At 37.9% G+C, this 20,586-nt stretch overlaps 2 protein-coding genes across 4 annotated transcripts; one reads left to right on the top strand and one right to left on the bottom strand.

Moving 5' to 3' along the window:
- Positions 1–306: 306 nt before the first annotated feature.
- On the bottom strand, positions 307–2,430 carry LOC139144062 (peroxisomal membrane protein PMP34-like). Its single transcript, XM_070714711.1, has one exon. It carries the CDS (start codon positions 2,350–2,352, stop codon positions 1,405–1,407), a length of 948 nt encoding a protein of 315 aa, XP_070570812.1. The 5' UTR covers positions 2,353–2,430; the 3' UTR covers positions 307–1,404.
- Positions 2,431–2,618: 188 nt separating this feature from the next.
- LOC139144061 (uncharacterized) lies at positions 2,619–19,622 on the top strand. 3 transcript variants are annotated; one of them, XM_070714707.1, is made up of 4 exons: positions 2,619–2,770; positions 10,019–11,108; positions 12,367–12,477; positions 13,198–19,622. In XM_070714707.1, the coding sequence occupies exons 2-4, from the start codon at positions 10,025–10,027 to the stop codon at positions 13,485–13,487; spliced, it is 1,485 nt and encodes a 494-aa protein (XP_070570808.1). In that variant the 5' UTR covers positions 2,619–2,770; positions 10,019–10,024; the 3' UTR covers positions 13,488–19,622. The 3 variants fall into 3 exon arrangements, with proteins under 3 accessions (XP_070570808.1, XP_070570809.1, XP_070570811.1); XM_070714708.1 differs by having other exon boundaries at positions 2,623–2,766; XM_070714710.1 differs by lacking the exon at positions 2,619–2,770 and adding an exon at positions 4,069–4,303.
- Positions 19,623–20,586: the final 964 nt, after the last annotated feature.

Raw genomic sequence — 20,586 nt, forward strand, 5'->3', positions numbered from 1 at the left:
TGAAACTTTCCCTACCAATGTTTTTACTATCTGTGGCATATGTTTTCTGCTCGCTGTTACTAATAAAAATTAGTTTGTTTATTCTTGCATTATTTTGCAAAAATGCACAACTACTATATGTTTGAAACATGGTTGATTGCGTTTCTAGCGACATGTTTTTAATTCGCCTAAATATTAATTTCTAAACCTTAATTTCTAGCGCGCGGTGCTATTGGAAAATGTGATAGATCGTCAGGCTATGGAAACTTTATTTCAGAATTTGGAAGTGCACGGACGCGTAGAGTATTGAAATACACTTTTAATTCGTTGCATATGAAGAATAAGAACTTTATTTGTCGAGTACGTTCACTTCACAAAACAATTATGCCAACAAAATTAACTGGCAGTTCATATAGCTGTGAAAAAAAAAAACACGGCAGACGATTTTTTGCACAAATAACACGTGGTCGATAGTACATAACTGGTGGTACACAGATGCACACCAAGGAAAGATGCATTCAGTGATGAAATGAACTTGTATCCATTGCACTACCTTGGGCTGGTTGTCTTGTTGTATTACGCTAGTCTCATATGTCAGTTCTTTAGACAACTACCAAAAGTTGTTTGAGCTTTAGAGAATGGTGAGTTATGAGCAGCTGTATAGCTGTATTCTTAGGCCTATACCACCCTGGATGGGTAACATATTCGTAATGAATTAACAGACTCAGTTCATTCTTTAAATAAGTTCATCTGGATTGAGAAATAACTTGAGATGGATGATTCTTTTTGACAAATCATAGTGAAATAGGTGAGAGACTCGGATGTAACATCTATTTACCTATTTCACTATGGATTTGTCAAAAAGAATCATCCATCTCCAGACTCAGTTGATGCTGAACAACTTGAATACATGGGTATTATACAAGTGTACAATAGCCACTTTGTTTGCTAGTGAAATATACTTTGTTCAGTACAAACTTTAAAATTGTTTTCACACAAAATGTGAGAAAAATCTGCCTTTCGGAACCAAATTCACATTTTCTTTACACGATTATAAAATGCGTATATTAGATTCGTAAGCTGCCCACCATTGTTAGTGGAATCAGACATAACAGAAGATACAAAAGTTCATTGAAGTTCAGACCAAATCATGATCTATCTCCTGGCACGATGGATAAAGAATCCAAAAAGTACCTAAGTTTTGAGGCATTTAATCGCTACTTCAGTCCAAAGGCATTGTGATAACGTCAAATACAATATTTTGTATGAACTGCATGTCTTCAAGTCTCTCTATCGTCATCATCATCATCATTACATGTATCATCATCATCATCACCATCATCCTCATCTCTCTCTCTCTCTCTCTCTCTCTCTCTCTCTCTCTCTCTCTCAAATCGTTCCCTATGTGTTCTACCAAGGTACCTGCTAATGTTTCTTTGCGATTGGTTTCACCCTCATCACTGTAAAGACAAAAGCCGCAATTTTTTCGTAGGTTAAAAACATCAAGGCAGCCATAAGGACCGTTTGCAAAAGTTTTGCTTCCAAGCCCTTGTACAGTCCACGAATATTCTGTGTTTTAAACAAGTTGATCACCATTTCTAAGAAACTCTGTCTCTTCCCGTCGTTCTCTTTGTCTCCATGGTAACGGCGACGGGACTGGATGACTTGTAAAGGATATGTTGCTACGGTAGCGGTTGCCTTAGCAACAGCGCCCATTAAAAAGATGGTGAGCCCAGAGAGCTCAGAAGAGTGTCGCCTCTGCCATCGTTTCAAGGCTTCGTACACGGCAAACTGTATGGATGGGTTGGCAACCAGGAACAAGGATGGCACAGTTCCACTCCACAAGGACTGAACACCTTCTTCGCTGTATATTCGCCGCAGTGCGTCCACCATTCCATTGTACTTCGGGTGGCGGATCTCCTTATCGATTTTACTTTTCATAACCACGCCCTGCAACTTCAGTCGAGTGTTGGCCACCCACAATGGCGTGGTTACGAGAACATTGATAACACCAGCGATGAAACCTATGGCGAGATCTTTAGCAGCTCCAGGTTTGCGATTACCTCCGTATGTCATCATCTTGAGGCTATTGTATGCGTAAAAATACACGAAGTTTGAGCAATACAAACTCTGCAGCACTGGAACGAGACCTCGGTACAGCGACCCCACACCCTCCTCCTGTATGATTTCAGCTATCACATGCGGTGTGTGTCGAGCTTGCCTCTTGTCATCAACCTGTAGACGTACCCTTGCTGCGTCGAGGGGGTAGAAGGCAGTCATTGCTGTAGCACTGCCAGTAGCACCAGCGAGTGCGTGCACAAGGCTGTCATACGAAAAGAGCGGCACAGACGACGACGCAGCTGCTGTCGCCATATTGACAATGTTTTTGCGTGCACAGATAAGAGGAAACACACTAGCAGTGAGAACAAACGAACAATGAATATCATCGACTTTTGAGTGTTCTTTGATACACTTTGAACGGTACAAAAATGAATACCACTCATGGAAGCATCGTAGTTGGATTTATCTGTCGCAGTCTCTGCAGACTGCCTACAATGATTCGAAAGTATGATCTGTTGCGAGAGCGCGATAGAGGTTTGACCCCATGTGACCTTTATCAGCGTGTCATCTTCATACCCCGTTTCTACCGCTGCTGGCGCTACCCTCACGAAGCAGCAGCGGTGGCAGGAAGCAGACTACATAATGCCATAGGTACCACAAGACCCAGGCTGGTAAAGGGTCTCAGGAGCCGCTAGCCGTAGGAGTAGTGGAGATACACGTGCTAGAGTAGGTAGGTCCCTTGTATCTTAGCTCGGTACCGAAAGGGTGCGTTATCACGTGTAGTTTACGAACGATGTGTCGAAAAACCTCGTCCTCTGCAAATTGCCGATGCAGTGCCATATGTAAGTTACGCAAGGTGTACTCATGGATGTAAAAACATCCATGGTGTACTCGATACTCCATGTCCTTCCCACCTCCAGTCCTGAGCAATGTATTTTGGTCGGCCGGGCATGATAAGAGTTGAACATATTGGGTTAGTGTTATTGGGCGAAATTTGGTAGTATTTTAGTTGGACCCAGTCTGAGCACTGGGAAATCGGAGGCTCAGTACACGAGTTCCAGCATCAGTGACGGTATCGGATTAGCCCTGCGTGCGATGCTGTGTGTTCCCGGCGTTACACGGAGGCCATATAACGCCGGGAACACACAGCATCGTACGCAGGGCTAGTATCGGATAAAAATGATTTACCTTGTCAAGTATCGTGCCACTGCAGTATTTGTTCTACATGTAGTTTCACTACTGTTATGTACGTCAGGTGAGCTGCCTCAAAGGTAGCAGTGCTCAGTTCTGCAGCTCTTGTACTAGCTTGGGCACGTTGTTGAGGGACCGTGACTCGGGTAAGCCACGGTCCCTCGGACCTTGCTGCGGATCCGTAGCCCTACCACTCCCTAGGCCCTTTGCTCCCTTACGAAAATAGTCTGTAGATATTCTATTGAACTCTGATATTCTATAGAAATTCTGTATATTTTATGGAAATCTGATGGAAATATGCTTCTATTGAAATTCAATTGAAAATTTTCAATACAATTCTGTAGAAAAATTTAAATTTTATAAATTTTAATGTGTATAGAAACTTTAAATTCTATTGAAGTTTGCTGATAATTTTCTGTAGAAAATCTGCAGAAATTAAACATATTTTTTATGGAATTTTTCGATTCCATAGCTTTTGTGGAAATTTTTTTTCTGTTTTTTCCCACAGTTTACACTGTTTCAGACTTAAGTTAATGTTTTTGCATGTTGGCATGAGCTTTGATAAGAACTCAGTGACATATATATAGCTGGTTTCAATATGGAAAAGGTAGTGACATTTACTATGGAGAGTTCTAAGCACATTCTCGTGTACCCTTTAATTCTGAAAAGCTATTTTCATTTACACACATGTGCCAGGAAAATGTATACAGTTTCAATTGTACCTTGCCATTGCTTTTGTACATTTCATGACTGTACACAGACCAACCAGACTCTCTTTGTTAGATCCTAGGTCAAGTGAGCTGACCTGTGCCTTTACTTTGTTATGCAAATAGTTTCCTGCCTTTACAATGGGCTGATTACATAATAGTGTAGCCACGCATTATTCATTTGAACTTTAGGCAGTCCACAGTGCACATGGCTCTTATGAAAAGTACTAAAGTTCAACTCCAAATTGCATGGAACATTAGGATCCAAGGTCCATTAGCAAGATTCTAACAGTGTTATGGAGAAGGGAGCTCACTAATATGTCACAACTGTAAGGATCCACATTGCAGCATCAACTGAAATTTACGTGAGTTAAGATACACAACACTTTAATTATGCACTTGGCTGCGGTCAAAACTGCTGGACTGGAGAGGTAGGCCTTGCATTCATATGTGTAGGTTGCCTTATATTTTGTAGTCCCTGTATGTTTCATCAAGTTTTGATCGATTGTTAATCATAATTCTTTTAGAAATAAACTACATGTTTATAATTTACTTGCTGACTGATTTTTTGTGAGTTTTGCAGTAATTCATTGCATTGGTATCTATGGCAATATCATAAGGTGGTATTCCTTACTGAATAAAAGTTTAACACATATTGTTGTCATACTTTCTAAGAGTTTGAACTCATATAAGACAAACAAACTTCTGTAAAAGAGTGCAGAAATTAAATATAGTTTTACAGAAATTCTACATAAAAATTCTGTAGAATGTGGTAGAAATTCAATATAGTGCTACAGATATACTGTAGAACGTGTATTGAATTTACATAGAAATTCTGTAAATTCTACAGAAAAGATACAGAAATTCTGTTGAATATCTACAGAAAAAGGGGGCCAAAACTCCATTAAACTCCGTTAATTTCGATATAGGTTCAGTAGAATTTCTGTAGAAATTCTATATCACTTTAATTGAATTTTGTCATCAATTTCAATAGAATTTCTACAGACAATTTTCATAAGGGCTCCCCCAACACAACCAGCAAAGGGAGTGGTAGGGCTACGGATCTGCAGCAAGCTGGTACCGCGACTGTGGGTAAGCCTAGTTTGAGCGCCATGCGCCGCGAGCCATGTGCCAGATACCAAATTTTACAATTCACGATCCGCAGTTTAAAGTGTCTATGCCATGCCCAAAACAACATTTACAATCAATCTCTATGGCTGTCCATATCTCACATTGAGTGTTTCGCGCTGTAAGCTAGTGAAAGTTGTAGGTGGGTGTGTCCCCCAAAGCCCAGTCGGTTGACTTTTTTCGCCTTTCCGAAGTTCACACGAAGGTTTATCTAAGTATTTCACACCTCCAAAGCTCTCCTTTAAAATAACTGTGAATTGCAAGGGATTCTGTTGACATAACTGCCATACCACTGAACTACGTCGCTCGGTACCATTTCTCCACTGACCATGGTCAACTGCTTTCGTTTAATGGCTGCGAGAACAAAGGCGGTTCGAGGGTGAATTTTACCCCAGTCCCTCATCGTTACCTATTTAATTGATGTCCCCTAAAATTGAGAGATTTGTCTCATGTCTGTCCCGGCAAGAAAGTTCAAGAGTATTGGATGTAATTTTTTTCAGAGTCGGATTTGTACCTTTTTCAACTTACAACTACCAGGGAGGTAAAAAAGTCTATTGCCTCCGTGCAACTCCGTAATGGGCAAACAGACGTATTTTACTTTCGAAATTTCGTGAATTTTCAATAACTCATGGTCAATGTGACAGGAAGAGCAAAGTCTGTCACCGTTCGTCTATGAATAAAATCTGTTCGTCGAGTTGGAATAATACTTATTGTCACCTCATAAACCGTCCAACCAGTCAGTCCCTCCCGTTTAGTTTCCGGTCAGCCAGGTGCAACAACTCGTGAAGATATTTTGAAAAAAAAAATTCCTACCGACCAACCTAACCTGTTTTTGAAAACCATGTTATCGGAACAGCACAATTTATTTTTTTTTGCCTAATAGGTGTCCACAGCCAGAGGGACTATGCCAAAACTAAAGACTGTCAAGACAGCATTGAGCTGTTTTAAAAAGGCAGAGCTTTGTTGCCGACTTTAGTGATTATTAAAACCATACATTTTTCAACGTTCTCACATTGTCTAGATCATCTTTTGGTAGCTCCATAGTCTAATGAACTGTCGCGTTTGCAGACATCGAGGGTTGCAACTAAATTCATTGGTATAGAATATAACACAATAAGCTTACATACCATAGAACAATAGCAACTTGATGTAAGAGATTTCGCAAGGGATTCCTCAGCTTTGACCACAGGATAAACACTAGACATCACGTGGGTATCATCGTACACCAAACGTGGGAAGGGCATGGCACTGGTTACACAACTTATTTCGTTCCTGGGATGAAATACCAACTGTTCTCCTAAGGGGGTTTTAAAGTATCGGGCCCAATATCACCAGTAAAATCAATTAAATTTGCCCGCAGTTTGCCAGAGCTGTCGTCAGTCTGTATGTATGTATGTATGTCCGTTTGTGAGGCATTTGTCATGGTCCACTCATATATCTTGAGAACCGCAGTACTTACTGATTTGATATTTGTTGTATAGATGCAAAATATGATTATGATTTTTAATTTTTTGATATTGTTGAAAATATGGAAATTAACACCAAAAAGGCGTTTTTTGTAAAAAATATTCATAACCGCTGGTCAGACAGCTTTGATATTTGGTATACATGTCCCTAGGAATAACCCAACTTGGGGTTTGTTCAAATTGTGATGAAATATGCAAATCTGTATTTTTAAGGAATTTTTTTGTCATTTTTGGTCAAAAATTTATTTCATTAAAACCGCTCGTCTGACTGCTTTGATATTTGGTATACAGGTGCCTACAGATGAACTAAATATGATATATTGAATATATGATGAAATCTGCAATTTTGTATTTTTTGTGCAATTTTTGCCATTTTTGGTCAAAAAATGTGTTTCTTGAAAACTACTTCAGTACTTGTCTGATGCCTTTGATATTTGGTATACAGATTCCTATGGGTTGTCTTAGTGTGATATATTGAAATGTGATGAAATCTTCAATTTTTGTATTTTTGGGTCAATTTTTGCCATTTTTGGTCAAATTATTTGTTTCTCAAAAGTTAATCATCTGATAGCTTTGATATTTGGTATACAGGTTCCTAGGCTTTATCTTAATGTAATATATTGAAATTATGATGAAATCTTCAATTTTGTATTTTTGCAGCTAAATTTGCCATTTTTGGTCACACCATCCTGAAATGAGCTATCTCAGATATCCACCTTCTTCATCAATACATGTGTCACAAAAAGTTATTCTCTTCATAACACAGCAGAGCTCTGTCAACTGTTGGATCGCTTGTTTTTTTCAAAACCGCTGGTCAGACAGCTTTAATATTTGGTTTACAGGTCCCTAGGGTGACATTAGTGAGATAATTTCATACAGTCAGGAAATACTTAATTTTGTATGTCTATGGTAGCTTCAGGGACTTGGGCCCTATGTTTTTCTTTGAATCAATGTCTTTTTTCTGTACACTTAAAGGGATACAGTCATCGAAACTGCGCTCAAAGGTCGTGTAGGTCGCATACATAGTACTCTGGTTGTTGTTGTTGTTGTTGTTTTATTGTTTATGTTTATATTAGTTGTATTGTTGTTTACCAATAAAATTCAACTAACATAACTATTGTGTTGTTGTTGTTGTTGTTGTTTCAAACGTAATGTAGATGTCATAAGAAATACCAGAAGGACACTCTCGTTATTTGACCCGATGCAACTCTCTCCCAACTCAATGTACACTGTCCAGGAAGAGTGTGTACGTTGGGAGAGAGTCACATCGGTCAAATAACGATGTTGTCCTTGTAGTGTTTCTTATGACATCTACCGGTACATTACAGTTGAAACGACAACAAAACAACCGTTATGTTTGTTGAATTTTATTGTTCAACGACAACACCACTAGTATAAACATAAACAAAAATACAAACAACAAGAACAACCAGATTACTGGGTCTCCTGTGCTGTGACCGCAGTCACAGAGCCATACCGCCGTCCCTCCACAAAAGATGGTGGCCATACATTGCATGGGCTGAGCGCATGTTGCTCCATGCTAGCACAGCTACAAGCTGAAAAGTTGTACGTTGATCATCTATGTCCATTGCAATGGGGTCCTCAGTCTGTAGGAGTGGTAAAAGAAATAAAAAAAATAATCATCATCACAAGATTAAAATTTTTATATCTCAGACTGTGGTCAGCATTCTTTCATGATAGTATGCAAGTCAGTGTGGTTACAAAAAGAATATCACAAAGACATTTTTGGACTACATGTTATTAAACTTCTACCTAAGATGAGCTTACATTTGTCATCCTCGACCATCCCGGTCAGTACTGTACCATATGACGTATATAAAGCTGGGAAAGCAAGTTTTCATACTGTATTTCACCATCAGTGAACAAAAATCTTTTGATAAAATCTGGCACTTGGCGTCATGTGATTCGAAAAATGATAAAAGCCAATCACATAATTGTACTGAAATTATTGGCGCACACACAATTCTTCAGACTTGATGTCTTTAGTATTATATCCCATGAGCTAACAATAAATGTATCTTATTACTCCCTGCGTGTAGCATGGGGGACTTATAGATTAGGTCCATCTGTCCATCCATGCATCTGTCACCAGCGATTTCTCAGTTATTTGTAAAGCAATTTTTGAACAACTTGGCCTAACTGTACCCTATAGCCTCCCAATGCACGCCAAATGTTTTCACAAAATAATAAAGTTTGGCTACCAAGGATTCACATTTTTGGTATTTTCAGAGCTACATTCTCTGAATCTGAATCCAAAATTAACCTTGATGTCTGGTATTGAGACTCTTTTTGTCTGAATCTGAATTTTTGTCCATCCATGCATCTGTCACCAGCAATTTCTGAGTCACTTGGCATAAGTATTGTACTCTATGGTCTTTTGATGCACACCACTTGCTTTCACAAAACAATCAAATTTGGCCCCCAAGGATTCACTTTTTGGGATATTCGCAGCTACATCCTCTGAATCTGGATCCAAAAAATCTTGGTGTCTAGTATTCAAACTTGTATTGCCTGAATCTTAATCCAAAATTACCTTTGTGTCTTCCCAATGTAAATGTGTAAAGACACTCTAACCATTCTCGATATTTCAAGAAATACCGACTGAAATCTGATGAAACTTGGTACAGATGTTGATATACCAAATTGAATGCAATGACATTTAGCAACATCCTGTTGATTTATTACTAATTCACTTATTCAATGACCTTTCATAATTAGGGTGGCAGTCCAGATTGGCTTTAAATTTTCACCACCATGGTATGGACCAATCCCTTTGTTTTCTTTAGTAAAGCTGCATGGGTCTCTAAACAGGGAAAGGATGTTTGTAATTTGTGATCTGTATCCTGAATTACTGCACTAAATCTGATGAAACTTGCTGCAGATGTTGATCATTAAAAGATTTAACAGTCAAGAAAGGCATTTAGCAGTATCGATAGCCGATTATGGCAAGTCTCCTCCTAAGTGAACATAGGGACATTTTTGGTTCATATCTGGCGTTCTGAAATTTTTAATGTTTAGAGCCATTACTCAGGCATGCCTTAACCACTTTCTTGCAGATTAGTTAAATTTTGATATTTCAAGATCCAGTACATGGCATACCTAATTCTGTCCGACTTGGTAAAAATACACAACCCTATGCGATTCATGCTAATGTCTACTTGTTTACAGTACAATCCAATATGGGCATCAGTCACAGATAGGTCTTTCGTACCCTGATTTCATTTTACATGTTGATCATATTAAGTTCAATGTAGTTCTTTCCACTGACCTATTCCCAATTACAAGCAGGGACTATGTCATTGTCAATTACTTGTTTTATAATAATTTGATTGGAAGTAAAGGCAACAAACTAATGAAAGAAATCACATTTCTATTAATTTGCATAATGCCAGACTTCTGTAGTCAAATGTTCATGAACAGGTTTTGTAATTTTGCAGCACTAAGCAAAATTTGTTTTCACAACAGGAATTGATGTCAAAGGAGAGAGAGAAGAAATTTCCGGTACAAAAGCTGGTCACTATCACAATGGTCTGTATCATAGTTGCAGTCATCATTGGCATATATCTTACCTCACCTGAAAGTCAAGTTCAGGGGTCATCTTTCCCATCTCCCAAAGCCTGGTGGACAAAACGAATTTCAGATGACTTCCACACTGCCGGGAGGCTATCTGACAGAGAGATCAAGTATGCATCAGAGGCAGGCTTTAAATCAATCATTTCATTGTTCAATTTCACCGAGGGATCCCAAGCAAATGCTGGACGTAACCTGCCTTCATCAGCAGAGAGTAGAGTCATTGCAGGGCTTGCTGCCATTCCAATGGAAGTGCTTTCTACAGATCCAGTCAACTTTGACAATCTTGATGATTTCATGATCTTCAAAACCACTGCAGCAGCTCTTCCCAGGCCAACTCTTGTCGCAGGTGTCAATTCCTACGTCAGCACACTGTTTACAGTATTGTATCTTGTCAGCCAATCAGAAATGAATCCCGATGCGAGTCCTGCTTATACCATCGATGATGTCTTCTCAATAGGTCAGGCTTTTGGTCACGACTACACAACCCAATCAATACTTGATTTCATTGCTCAGGCCATCGGTGAGAGCACAAGGATTGGTGTCCACAGTATCACATCAATCCCCAGCACTCGGCAACAATACTGGCATGCAAAGCCTGTGACTGCTGACTGGTTTGTTGCAGGCCAGATCTACAGCAAACACATGCCTCTTATGGAAGCTGCTGGTTTCAAGTCAATCATAAATGTAAGGCGTGGAGTTACAGTAAAACCTCAGGGAACCCCATCACAGGAAGAAGTTACTCTACTCAACATAATTGATAGGACTGGCACATACGCAAATGGTGGACGACAGTCGACAGCAAGACTCCTTGAATCACGGATTGATCCAAACAAGCCAAATAATTATATCTCACCTACTTCCACGGTCAACTATGAATCTACAAATCCTGGAGAATTTGGTGATGAGATTGGTTACAATGAAACCATGGAATCAGAGTACATAAACGGAAACACTGATTTCATGTATTATCACCTTCCAGTCGGTAAGTTGCTGCAAAGCTATCAGAGTAAGAGTTGAAATTAACGTCTACCTTGCCTTATAAGCACTCCTGATTACAATGCAAAAAACACGAATTTATGGCTTGAGTATTTGTTGTTAAGACATCATTAATGCAAATCTTCACAAAGATTCTCTTAAGCTGGTTCAGATTGTTCCGGTAACCCTTGACCCCCATTTCCATGTGCATGAGTCCACCCATTCCCAGCAGAAACAATGAGAATTTACCAAAGTCTGGAGATAAAAGGGTTAAGTCTCACTAAGAATACCATGTTGTCTTACAGCATACCATACATGTAGCTTTCCTTCTATACAAGTGAGTTATGTTTCACTGGAGAGCTGACTGACTGGTGAATTTCACAGAGAGGAAACGCAATTTTCGAAAAACCCTCAGATGAAAGTTAATGTGATATGTTACATCTCTTTAACATCCATGTTTTATTGTTCTTTTGGAACATGAATTTCTCATCCCTTTTGAGAACAAAGTTTAATTTGGTTTTAAAAAAAGATTTACCATAAAATATTCAATCTGTTGGCAATGTGGATATGCTGTGACAATTGAAAATACCAGGTAATAACAATTTTAACCAATGATAACTAAAGCTGTTTCGTATTTACTACGAATCATTTGTTAAAAAGCAAAACTGCTGAACTCATGAAATGTGATTGGCAATTTCCAAATTTTTCAAAGTATAGTTTTTGGTATAGAATTGATATATTATGGCTATATTATAGCCACAATATATCAACTCTATACCAAAAACTTTACTTTGAAAAATTTGTGACTGGCAAAATATTCATTATACACTTGGAAACTGTGCAAGGGTATTTTGTCCTTGGTGAATTTTTTTGAGTTCCTTCAGACAAATCAAATGATGTTTATTTGTATGGATAACAATTCATAAGATACAAACGAAAGCACATAAACAAAACCATGGACTCATTTTAAAAACAGCATGATATTTTCTGTGTATGAGACAAATGTTAACCTGAAATGTTACGTCATTGAAGTAAGACACAGCACTTCTTGTATGAGGTCCTAAAATCTTAATACAAAACAATGACAATGAAATTTTGACTTGTGTTCTGCAGTATCGTGGCTTTTTGAAAATATATACGTGCTAGGTAGTTACTTTATGCCCAAGGTCACATGATTATAATTGGATTACATGTATTTGTTCTGATTGGGCATGCTGTTGTTGTGGAACCTTAAAAACATCTTCAGTACTCCCATTTTATTTCAGGCGGTCAGTACAAATACAACCTTGAAACTTTCATTGTATTCAAAGAAGTTTTTAAAGAGGCTCTGACCCATGGTCCTGTGCTTGTACACTGCAGAACTGGTTATAGAGCATGTAAGTTGTAAGATTTGTTCACGGGTTTGTGGAAGGACCGTGATTTGTTTGCTTCTATCAAAGTGGTCTTCTAGGTACCTTGATATAGTGGTTAATTTGCCATGGTGTGACCTGAAACCTTTCATCTTACAGATAGGTCAAAGGTCAGCTAACATGGAAGATGTGTTTCTTCGAATGTGTTTCTTTGAAAATGATTGGAAACCATAGTTACAATTCTAAAGTATTCAAATTGACATTACTATTTTTACCAACGTTTATTGTTTTCAGTTTGCTAGTGTTTCTCTGTTGACTATTCCTAGTAACTTTCTTTTAACCTGAAAAAGTTACGATTAGATGAAAGACCGGGCAAATAACACACAGTTACATTGTACGCTTTACTCTGTATTTAACCCTTTCACCACCATGGTTTGGCCCAATCCCATTGTTAGCAATGGTAATTGTGGACCTGTTCACAGGGAATTGTGGGTGAACAGGTTAAAATTCAAAGAATCAGAGAAATTGAACATAGAATTGTTTGATCAATTCTTACACTCTCTTGTTCTATGAGGAAAGACAATGTATTGACGTGTGAAAGTCTTTATTTTAAAAGTAGTCATATTTTTTATAGGGATATATAGTCATGGTTAATACACAATAAAATATAGAGAAAATCATGACAAAATTCAAGAAAAACAGGCAACAAAAACATATGACACTTATTTTTGTTGTTCTTTCTGCTAGCCCTGTTCACACTTGCCGTGGCTGGATATTTGAACTGCAAAGACTCCAGCTGGGCAATAGAGACAGCACACAGACTAGGATATCACTTCACAGAGCAGAACACACCAGCTGAATATAAACTCTTCAAAGATGCCCTGGATGGACAAGCTAGTAAGGAATGCTCCCCAGTCAATACACAAGGAAACGTGGCGGTAGACACAGGTCCTGTTTCCATGGCAGCAAAATTCACAACATCCAGTGGAATGATGTCTATGTTGATTGGATTTTTAATATGTTGTATTTACTACTAAGCTTGCACATGATATACCCACTTCAAATTTTGAAGTTTAGAACATAAGTCTTGATAAGGTGTTTTTATACATGAATTTCTTTCCTGAATAAGTTATTTACTTGTAGTAAGACACTAATCTCCTGGTTCACTGCAGCAAAATTTCATCTCGCAGGGCACCAAATGTGAGCTGAACATGATTTAATAGTTTCTGTGTCTTGTCTCATGAAATGTTTTCTTTTGCATCACCAATCATTGAGATATTATCACATGGTAAGATGTTAATTTAGAAACATTTTTGTATGTGGTGAATATGACAGAGGGTAGAAAGAAACCTAATATAAGTTATGTTGGTTTGTTCTGAAAAAATCAAAGAAAAGGGCAAGTCAAAGATGGAATTCATCAAATCAATCAGAGTTAGACATTATCGAATAATAAAGAAATAAAAGAAAGACTACCATAATGAAAAAGCTAAAAAACTATTGACCAAAACTTACCCATGAGAAGCAGTAAAACTGAATATAAGCATGCATACATCAGTTACTAATGATATAAATTTGATTATTCTTATTTGATTATTCTTATTAGAGTCTGGCTGCCCAGAATCGGAACTTTTACTTTTTAAACTGCATGCTACATTTAATATTTTTACATCTGATGTTATTTTTCAGACTGACTACTGCTTTAACCAATGTGACACACTTACAGACAGTGCAGTATGGAAATTCAAGAAAAGTTGCCACTTTTTAATTATTTACAAAACATTCAGTGGACCAGAAGCCACAGACTTGTGAATTTCCCTTACATTTTGACTTCATCTTCATCTGTCTGAAGTTTCTCATTTTCCTCAAGTGATATGTTTATATTTTGTTTAAGGACATTTTTTAGCTCATATTTGGTTTTGTATATAAATACCAAAAAGAGCTTATATGATGAGTCGGTGGCATCTGTATGTCTGTATATTTGTGGATATGTATGTGCGGATGTATGTCCGTCACACACAAAGGCTCCCATACCGCCAAAGCTACCATCTCAGTATTTGGTGTACAGGTAGATGCAGGGGTTGAGATGTGAATTTGTTCAAATGAACATGTCAGTGTCAAAAATGTGCAAATGAGGTAAGAAAAAGGGAAATCCTGCAAATGTGCAGGAGTGATGGCCAGTGTCTGAAACATGCTTGAGTCATTTCCTGTCATTGTTTATGAACTGTTACATATTAACAGACCAGCTCAAACCATAGACAGTAGAGGGGGGAAGACTGTCTATGGTCCAACTAAGAGGGACTAACTGTTTCTGCTATGCATGTTGCTAAAGTTGACCTCCAGTACCTAAAGTTTCAGGGGTTGAGATGTGAATTTGCTCAAATGAACATGTCAGTGTCAAAAATGTGCAAATGGGGACCTTATTTACTTTTGTCATTCTTTTTTTTCTGGTTTAAATATTTCTTGTTGTTTTTCTGGTTGTACTGTGCAGAAATCATTGTCATAACATCAACATAGAATTTTCCTGCACTGAACAGATAGAAACAATATTTATTGTTGATCTTTGGTACCCATACTGGTATATACCAATTCCGATCAAATTTGAGTGACACCGTATAATTGCGGTATTTTTTACATGAATGTTTTTGGACACTTGTGTGTCAGAACTCTTTTCAGCATCACTTGAAGCAATATATTTATTGGAAACCAAAACTAGCTATCTTACATTCCAGTTCAAATGTATTTTGTCTTGAAAATCTTAAAACTATCAGCTTTCAGTATAATCAGGAAAAGATTTGGAAAACTTACACAGTGGCTTACGCTAATTGCAGTTAACTGCATTCCAGGGGCAAAGACTCTATCAATCAATTAGGCAAAGGCTTTGTTATCAGGAGAACATTACATCAATCAGTGAGACAAAGGCTATATCAATCAATGACTCAATGAGGCTTTGTTGATCTATGAGTCAAAGGCCATGTCAATCAATGAGACAAAGGCTATATCAATCAGTGAGACAAAGTCTATATCAATCAATGACTCAATGAGGCTTTGTCGATCAATGAGTCAAAGGCTATCTCAATCAATGAGACAAAGGCTATCTCAATCTGTGAGACAAAGGCTATATCAATCAATGACTCAATGAGGCTTTGTTGATCAATGAGTCAAAGGCTATCGCAATCAATGAGGCAGAGGCTTTTGCCAATTTGAGCGACAAAGGCTTAGTCAATTTAAAAGGCAAAGAAAGGCTTTGTCAATCATTGAGGCAAATTTTAATTCAACCTGGCAAAGGCTGTATCAATCAATAAGGCAGCAGCTATGCCAATCATTGAGGCTAAGGCTTTGTCAATCAGTAAGCAAAGGCTTTGTCAATCAATGACGCAATGGCTGTATCAATCAATGATGCAAAAGCTTTGGTAATGAGTGAAAGGCTTTGTCAATCAATGAGACAGAAGCTGTGTCAATCAGTGAGGCTAAGGTTTTTCGTCAATCAGTGAGGCTAAGGCTTTGTCAATCAATGCTGTGATCAGCAAATCAAACAGATGAATTTGGTGAAATCATTTATTAGTCCCCGCAGCCATTTCTCAGACACTGCTGAACTAATTTTGTTCAAACTTGGCACAAAGGCATAGCACTATGACCTACAAATGCACATCGATTTATTTTGCGATACGATTCAATATAGCCGCAAGGTGGCCATATTTTTGCGATTTTTCATGTCTTTGAACCGTAACTCAAACATCCTTGAACCGATTCTGTTCAAACTTGGCACAAAGGCATAACACTATGGCCTACATATGCATGTTGAATTTTATTGCAATACGATCCAATATGGTCATGAGGCGGCCATTTTGTTTGCAATTTTTCATGTCTTTGAACCATAACTCAGACATCCTTGAACAGATTCTGTTCAAACTTGGCACAAAGGCATAACACTATGGCCTACATATGCATGTCAAATTATTTTGCGATATGATCCAATATGGGCGTGAGACGGCCATTTTGTTTGCAATTTTTCATGTCTTTGAACCATTAACTCAAACATCCTTGAACCGATTCTGTTCAAACTTGGCACAAAGGCATAACACTATGACCTACATATGCATGTTGAATTATATTGCGATACGATTCAATATGGGCGTGAGGCGGCCATTTTGTTGCGATTTTTTCATGTCTTTGAACCATAACTCAAACATCCTTGAACCGATTTTGTTCAAACATAGCACAAAGGCAAAGCACTATGGCATACATATGCATGTATCAATTAACCTTGCGATAGGAGCCAATATGGCTGCAGAACTGCCATTTTGTTGGAATTTTGCATGTCTTTGAAGCTTAATTCAAAGGTCATTACACCGATTTTGTCCAAACTTGGCACAAAGATCATGCACTATGGCATACATATACATGTCAATGTACTTCGTGACATGTTCCAATATGGTTGCCAGATTGTCATTTTTCCCCAATATCGCTGCCGTATGGTCATTTTTGGATTTCTTCATGTCCTTGAGGCTTAATCATATGCAAATATTCCTTATCCAATGTTGTTGAGATTTGGTACAAAGATAAAGTACTATGGCATACATATGCATGTCTACTAATTTTGTGCTATATATGGTCAATAGACAGCCATTTGATTTCAATTTTGGTGTGATTTTTTATGTCTTTGAAATATAAACATAGGTCACTGTCCTTCGATGGACTGATTTTGTTTAAACGTGATATGGCTGCATTCTTGTGCACATTAATTTGTTTCATTATATGATCCGAAATGGCTGATTACAACAACATACCCGATCCCATACCATTTCTAAAATTCCACCAAACCATGTGTATAGTATGTGCCATCATGACACTAGAGGCAGTGAGGGCATCGTTATGTGTGATGTAATCAAAAGTTCCTTCAGTGGTCATTACCGGCAGAGATGGGTCAATTTTATTGAACGTTCTTCAGATTACTTTATTATGCAAGTCACAGGCCTGATGCACCCGTTGCATCAATGTCATTCCACAGCTACCTAGACCACAGCTACCTAGACACCAAAGATTATAACAAAATGGACAAGCGGGGACTGTGTCATCAACGATGACTTGTTGCCTCATGCTGCTGGGCTAACTGACCAACACACATCAATTGAATGACAAACAATGGATATATGTTTATCACTTCCAAACTTGACTGAGAGATTACCAAACTAGATAAGTGCCGAACTATACTAAAGAACTACCAAACTAGATGACTTTTTATTTTTAGAAGTAGATTGTAAAACTACCAAACTAGACTACAGAACTATCTTGTTAAGCTACAGGACTACCAAACTGAAAGTACAAGGTTATATTGTTCATTACAACTGTGGTAGAAACTAACAAATGCAACCTGGATATGTAAACTGCTAATTGGTGTAATATGTCGCTATCAATATGAATTAATTAAGGATCAAGTAAAGTACATTAGTTGAAGACAAATATCTCACTGTATCTTAATGTTGGATGTTTTACTTGTCAGTTTATTTGCGACAGAGTACAATATACATATGGTGACATATGCATATTAATAAAACATTTCCTCAGCATTTTTCTAATACCTCTATAGGTATAACAATCAAACACTTCACCTTGAACTCTTTGGTATTTAATTTGTATAAATTCAGTTTTTTGAAGAGAAAGTGTATACCTATATTTTTGTTGTTATATAACTTTTGAAAAATGGGAACTTTGACTCACATGATAATATTGTATTCTAAAATATGAATTTTTATAAGTACATCAACAATAGTAATCATGATATGGGTGATTGAATCTCAAAGTATTATTGTTCATGAATATGTATTATGTTTAAATTAATCAATGTAGTGACTACTATGTAATAAAATGTAATATGTATGTATAATAAAATAACCACAATCGCACACACATTATGTCATTACAGACGAGTGTATTGTTTGTGTTTGTGGCTTTATTTATCTCATGATGCCTTTTAGTTCTTTTAAAGACAATCTTATTATGAATTTATTTCAGATACTTCCGACAGATATTCATTGAAACCTTATTTCAGGTGCCGCCAACTAAGCTGTTTGTGCAAAAAGGTGTTCGTGCGTAGTTTTTCAGCGGGCAAATTTCAAACCTAATCACCGGGCGGGGAGAAAAAAATCGATATTTACCGTGGGCGGGGAAGACATTTCTTTATTTTCAGTGGGCGGGGAAAAAATATTTGACATTGGGTACCGAAAAATATGTAGAGGGAGGGGAAAGCCGTGGTTGATGGAACTTGAGGGGAGATTAAGTGCCTAACTTAGAGGGGAGCAATGTTCCAAGGCATACTGCCAGCTGCTTGCACGGTTTTTTGTTGATCTGGGTTGCCCAGTGGGCATCTAGTGGGCAACAGGGAATTTCAGTAGTGTGGAGAGGGTAGTTGGGAGTAGGCAGTCCATAGATACTGGAGGGGAGTGGGCATCAAAATTCAGTGGGAGGGCACATTTTCTGTGTATGCCAGTGGGAGGACAGTTACAAACACCTCTACTTTCCCCTCCAAATTTTAGGTCAAGGTCAAAAATAAGTAAAATTGGTATATCAGCCTTCAAAACATGTTTTGGATGATTTTGTGAAATTGATGAAATTTACCAGTTGGCGGCACCTGTTATTTATTACAATTTCCTCAGCTTGTTAGGGGATGGGATAGGGTAAGCTTTAAGGCAAGATCGCTTTTTGAAATTTTAAAATATTTATAGAGACCCCAATCCACTCTGCATGGTTCCAGGTCATTTTGCACCGTAGCACCTCCAAAGTTGTCACCCCCTTCCTCCCCAGTAACCCTAGTTATAAAGTTAGGCAGCAATGTGTCTGTTATTTATCAGCTCTGACACTATTTCATATGCATTTTTATTTCATCTTGAAAAATAGTCTTACAATGTTTTTACTGATGAACATGTCTGTTCCTGACATGAAGAAGGTCTACACTCTGCTTTTTAAATTACACTCGAATATACCTTCTTTGTTTTCCATAATAAATATGGTTTCATGCAGTAAATACATGAATCTTCCGTTGGTACTGAAATGGATGTATGTTTTTGCACCCAATTGTTTTTTTCTTAGCTAAACATGGTAAATATTGCTATCAAAGAGTTTGTATTTACTTTTGTATTTACTTTTGTATGGATACAAATAAAAGTGAGTAATCAGATTCGTCGCGTGTATATACAGGTACAAAAATGAAAATCGAGCATTCAGCCTGTGGCCATCAATTGACTCATGTTGCCATCCTGTTGCTTTGTCATGTCCTGCAGTAAAGAGGTCCAAAGTCCCCATGGATAACAATTCAAGTCCCATGGATTACAGTGGGTGGTGAATGGCTTAAGGGATAGCAGCTGTAACGATTGCAGTTTGTTTAGGTTACGGTATCTGCCAGAAGTTTGCTGAAGCATGAAGTATTGGACTTTGCCTTGAACACAGAACTTTTATGCGTTTGTGCACAATTTACAATTTTTTGTTGCAAAATAAGCTCTAGTTGGACTGAAGTTAAGCTTTCACCGACAACATTCAACATGACGCAGATATAATGGCTTTGTGAAAGGTCTAAGTAAAACACTTTGCATTTAAAAATGATTATAACAGTAGCATCGTAAATCTTACATTGCGAATACAAGAAAAAATAAGGTGAGATATATAAAAGATACAGCCGTAAAACATGGCGACTATCTTGGAATTTCGCAAAATAAAAGAGTAAAACCAACTATTTTGCGGCAAAGTCAAATTCCGCTCTGAGGGGCTTCGCAGTCGGACGTATCAGCGATGAAATTCCCTGTACTTGTGATTTGGGAGCAAGTGATGTGTACGTGGTTTTTATCCTTTTTCGCTCCTTTGAAAATTGTATTCAGTTATTCAGTTTGTTAAAACTGCCCCGTATCATAGCCGTGACTTTTAATAAGCTGCTTGATTGAAGATCCATGTCGTTCATTTGCTTGCGGGTTGCATTATAAATCCGATAAATGTACAACTACTACTTGCTGTTAGCCTGCTTTCACAAACACCTGGGGGAGTGGCGGATGTCTGGGGGAGTGGCGGATGTTAGATTCCAACACCGTTCTGATTTCAAATGCCCCCTTAACAAACTAGGAATGTGTTCAAATCCCCCTTCTGACTTGC

The sequence above is a fragment of the Ptychodera flava genome, chromosome 11 (assembly GCF_041260155.1).
Source record: "Ptychodera flava strain L36383 chromosome 11, AS_Pfla_20210202, whole genome shotgun sequence".
Classification (NCBI taxonomy): domain Eukaryota; kingdom Metazoa; phylum Hemichordata; class Enteropneusta; family Ptychoderidae; genus Ptychodera; species Ptychodera flava.